The 3,608-nt window shown below is 36.9% G+C and overlaps 1 protein-coding gene across 3 annotated transcripts in view; it reads left to right on the plus strand.

Annotated features, from left to right (window-relative positions):
• Positions 1–3,608, plus strand: part of LOC116846046 (beta-TrCP) — a 36,696-nt gene that overhangs the window by 25,975 nt on the left and 7,113 nt on the right. For 2 of the 3 annotated variants that reach the window (XM_032819382.1, XM_032819383.1), the window contains exons 2-3: positions 2,170–2,401; positions 2,535–2,721. In XM_032819382.1, the coding sequence (XP_032675273.1) occupies positions 2,170–2,401; positions 2,535–2,721 (419 nt within the window). Of the gene's footprint in view, positions 1–2,169; positions 2,406–2,534; positions 2,722–3,608 lie in introns of those variants that run through there. The other variant, XM_032819384.1, reaches the window with a different exon arrangement.

A 3,608-nucleotide genomic window follows, 5' to 3' on the forward strand; every position in this document is an offset into this window, starting at 1 on the left:
TGTGTGTGTGTGTGTGTGTGTGTGTGTGTGTGTGTGTGTGTGTGTGTGTGTGTGTGTGTGTGTGTGTGTGTGTGTGTGTGTGTGTACAGTATCCTCCATAAGTTTGGAAACAAAAGCAGATAAAAATAAGGATATTAAAATGGATATTTTATAATAATTCTGTATCGCACTTACATTTACAAAATCGACATTTATGTCATTTAATAGAGCGAAGTTTCAAGTTTAAGAATCCAGAGACAAATATATACACACATACACACACAAATATATCACGCACTTTCTTTCTCAATAATATTCAATTAAGTATAACTTACGTTACTAATTTTAACAATGTCCTTGATTCGTTTGTGTGAATATTTCTTTCGCTGATTCGCGTCACCTGAAGCGGGAACAATGTTTAATCGATATACGTGGATATATGATAGAGAGGCAACACTTCGGTCAAAGGACACGATGCGAGGATCAGGCGTGATCAATACGTTCTTACGTTCTATTCTTGTCCATCTCTTGTGCTGTGCGATCAAAGGATATCCTTGACGATATATGTCCCCCCGCATCTACACCGCGGTTCACGCATTATCGGACGATCGGCCATCGATGACAGATATCGACGATAAGAAAACGACGTAAACGGTGAAAGCGCAGGAGAGGCATGTGCGACACGACACGACACGCTACTTTCTTTCGTTTAAAAGCACACTTTAGCGCGCGTGACATTTGAATTTCCGTCGCTCTCGTGTGTCGATTGGCCAGCAGGAGCGCGGAGAGTCGCGGTGCCGTAATGATACCGGTAATTAAAATCACAAACGCCGTTAAAATCGCCGACGATTAATTGATAATCGCGTATCATCAACACGCCAGGCCGTGTTACGTTCGATATCGCGATTAACATTTGTATCAAGAGCTCATAAAGCTTCGTCGGGATAATTAGTCGACAAAAATGGAGGATATTCGTTTATGTGTCACGCGCCAGACACGATTACCGGCGATTTCTACGTTAATGAGGAAAACGAACCAGAGACGCGCGCGCGTTTAAACCGACACGCACGTATAAACGAATTAATTTATAAGAGCTCTCGTGCGCGCGGGACGGAATACGAGCAAGCGAATGGAGTGAGAAGGAGAGAGAAAGAGGGAAAGAGAAAGAGAGAGAGAGAGAAGGGTCAAGAACCCGGTACTTCGCGCTACCTCAAGATGCATCCGCGATTCTAGCTTCGCGAGTGTTGTACCGCAACTCGTATACGCAACTATTTATCGGCTCACTTCGCGAGTCGATGCGTGTTTTTTCGATCAACTTGGAATGCAGACGCGATAGCGTTCGTTTCTCTTCGAAGATTTCGCTCCTCCATCGTGTCGTACCTATCGATCTCGCCCCGGTGATAACGGTGATACCGATAAGACGGACTCTTCTGCATCAGCAGTCGCGCTTGGGATACAAATGTGCACTAAGAGAGATCCTCGAATCCATCCGGAGAAAATAAATTATTTCACTGAATTTCTGAATTTTGCGAGATCGTTTATTTATCCTCAGAGTCGAATAGTAACTAGTTAATCAGCTAAAAGCTGAAATTTTAATAATTTTCAACTCAATTCAGTTAATTTTAAATGAATCAACTTTTAACTCGAATTAGTTATTTTAATATGCATTGACCTTAATCTGTTAATTTTCTTTCATATAAATATATCATCCACTTAAATCATTATTTAGCTGCTATCATTATCTAACTAACAATGTTGAGTAAGAAAAATATAAAATAACGGTAGGAGAATTTTTTTGTCTCTCTAAGCAGTGTTCTTTTCTTGTATGGAATCTTGAATGCAAAGCAATTGGTAGTTTTTTTTTTTTATAAAAACTACTTTTTCATTTATAATTCACAAACCAAATCTTCAATTAAAAAGTTAATTATTATTAAAACATATACATTAATTGTTTTGCACAATCAACTTTTAATTTTGATAAGTTAACTTTGAGTTAGTTTTTGTTTATGTAATCTTTACGTAATCTTACGTAAACTAAGTTAATTTTTGAGAGCCATTATATAATTTTGTTTAAACAAATTTTTACTTAATCCTATTTATTTTTGACGGAACGTGCATATCTTGAAGTGTGGGAAGTTGGCGTTTCGATATTTTAAAAAATGTAATTTTCTCTCTACCTTTGCATTGCAGTATCCAGTGACGATACTCTATGATCCCGCTCGCAAGAAAGAACCTATGGGAGTGTCCGCACACTACGGGCAGGAAAGAGAAATCTGTGTGAAGCTCTTCGAGAGATGGAGCGAGCCGGAGCAGGTGCACTTCGTCGAGCAACTGTTGGCGCGGATGTGTCACTATCAGCATGGACACATCAATGCGTATCTCAAGCCGATGTTGCAACGAGACTTCATTTCGCTCTTGCCAAGTGAGTAAAGTGTCGATTACGCTCAACTCATTCTGTCACGTGTCTGTCACATATTGTTCATTTCGTATCTATAATTGACTCGCGTTTCTCCAGTCGCAATTCTAACGACGTTGGACGAATTTGTTTTTTGCAGAAAAAGGGCTAGACCACGTGGCGGAGAGTATTCTCTCGTACTTGGATGCCGACTCACTGATCGCCGCGGAGCTGGTGTGCAAAGAATGGCACAGGGTGATCAGCGAAGGAATGCTTTGGAAGAAGTTGATCGAGCGCAAAGTCCGTACGGACTCGGTTTGGAGAGGACTCGCCGAGAGGAGAGGATGGTGAGTGACCTGACGAATCAGACTAAAATTCATCTCGACGTCGTATCCACTTTGTTTTAATGTTTCAACACTTTTTTCGACGTAGTTTGGAATGCAATTAATGAACCCGTGAGGGAACGTGTTTTTGATTAAGCATTTTGAAATGTATGAAGAGAATTGTAATAATTATTGTAATAATTATTAGAAAAATTTAGCTTTGATAATAGAGAGAAAAATATATAAAAATATATGTTTGACTAAAGCATTCATGTGCATTTACATTGTCAAATATATATATTAATTTAAAATTAAGTCAATTTTGGTTGATATATAAATTTAGCAACTAATATCTTGCGTTTGGCTCTGATTGGTTAAATTTTAACCGCGTTATTAAAAAAGAATTATTCAAACCTTTTGTGATTTCAAACATTTATTAATTTTAACCGCGTTATTAAAAAAGAATTATTCAAACATTTTGTGATTGATTATATATAGGATTATATACGATACAAAAAATGTATCGCAATTCTCTTAAATATATTTTGAAAACAACAAATTTTAGAAAAAAATGTTTCAAATGTTGTTTGGTACCAAAAGATCTATTTAGTAGTCATTTTAGTTTGACTGGAGGGCAATGTCAAGGTGATACAAAAATCAATATAAAAATCTTAAATGGGAAGCTATATTTTATATCTGACGTCGAGACGTTTTCAAAATTATATAAATAAATCCTTCTTAGCTAAAAATTCCTTGAATTGAGCATTAACGTAATAGATTCATGCAATATATGGATACTTGTGTTATATGCTATAAATTTATATTGCTTTGATGGTAAAATAAAAAACACGTTGGTGCAGTTGTCGTTAGTTTATACACTACGATATATATATATATATATATATATATAT

Source organism: Odontomachus brunneus, unplaced genomic scaffold (assembly GCF_010583005.1).
Source record: "Odontomachus brunneus isolate Ranch 3 - 2012 unplaced genomic scaffold, Obru_v1 Obru_scaffold_060, whole genome shotgun sequence".
NCBI classification, from domain to species: Eukaryota; Metazoa; Arthropoda; class Insecta; order Hymenoptera; family Formicidae; genus Odontomachus; species Odontomachus brunneus.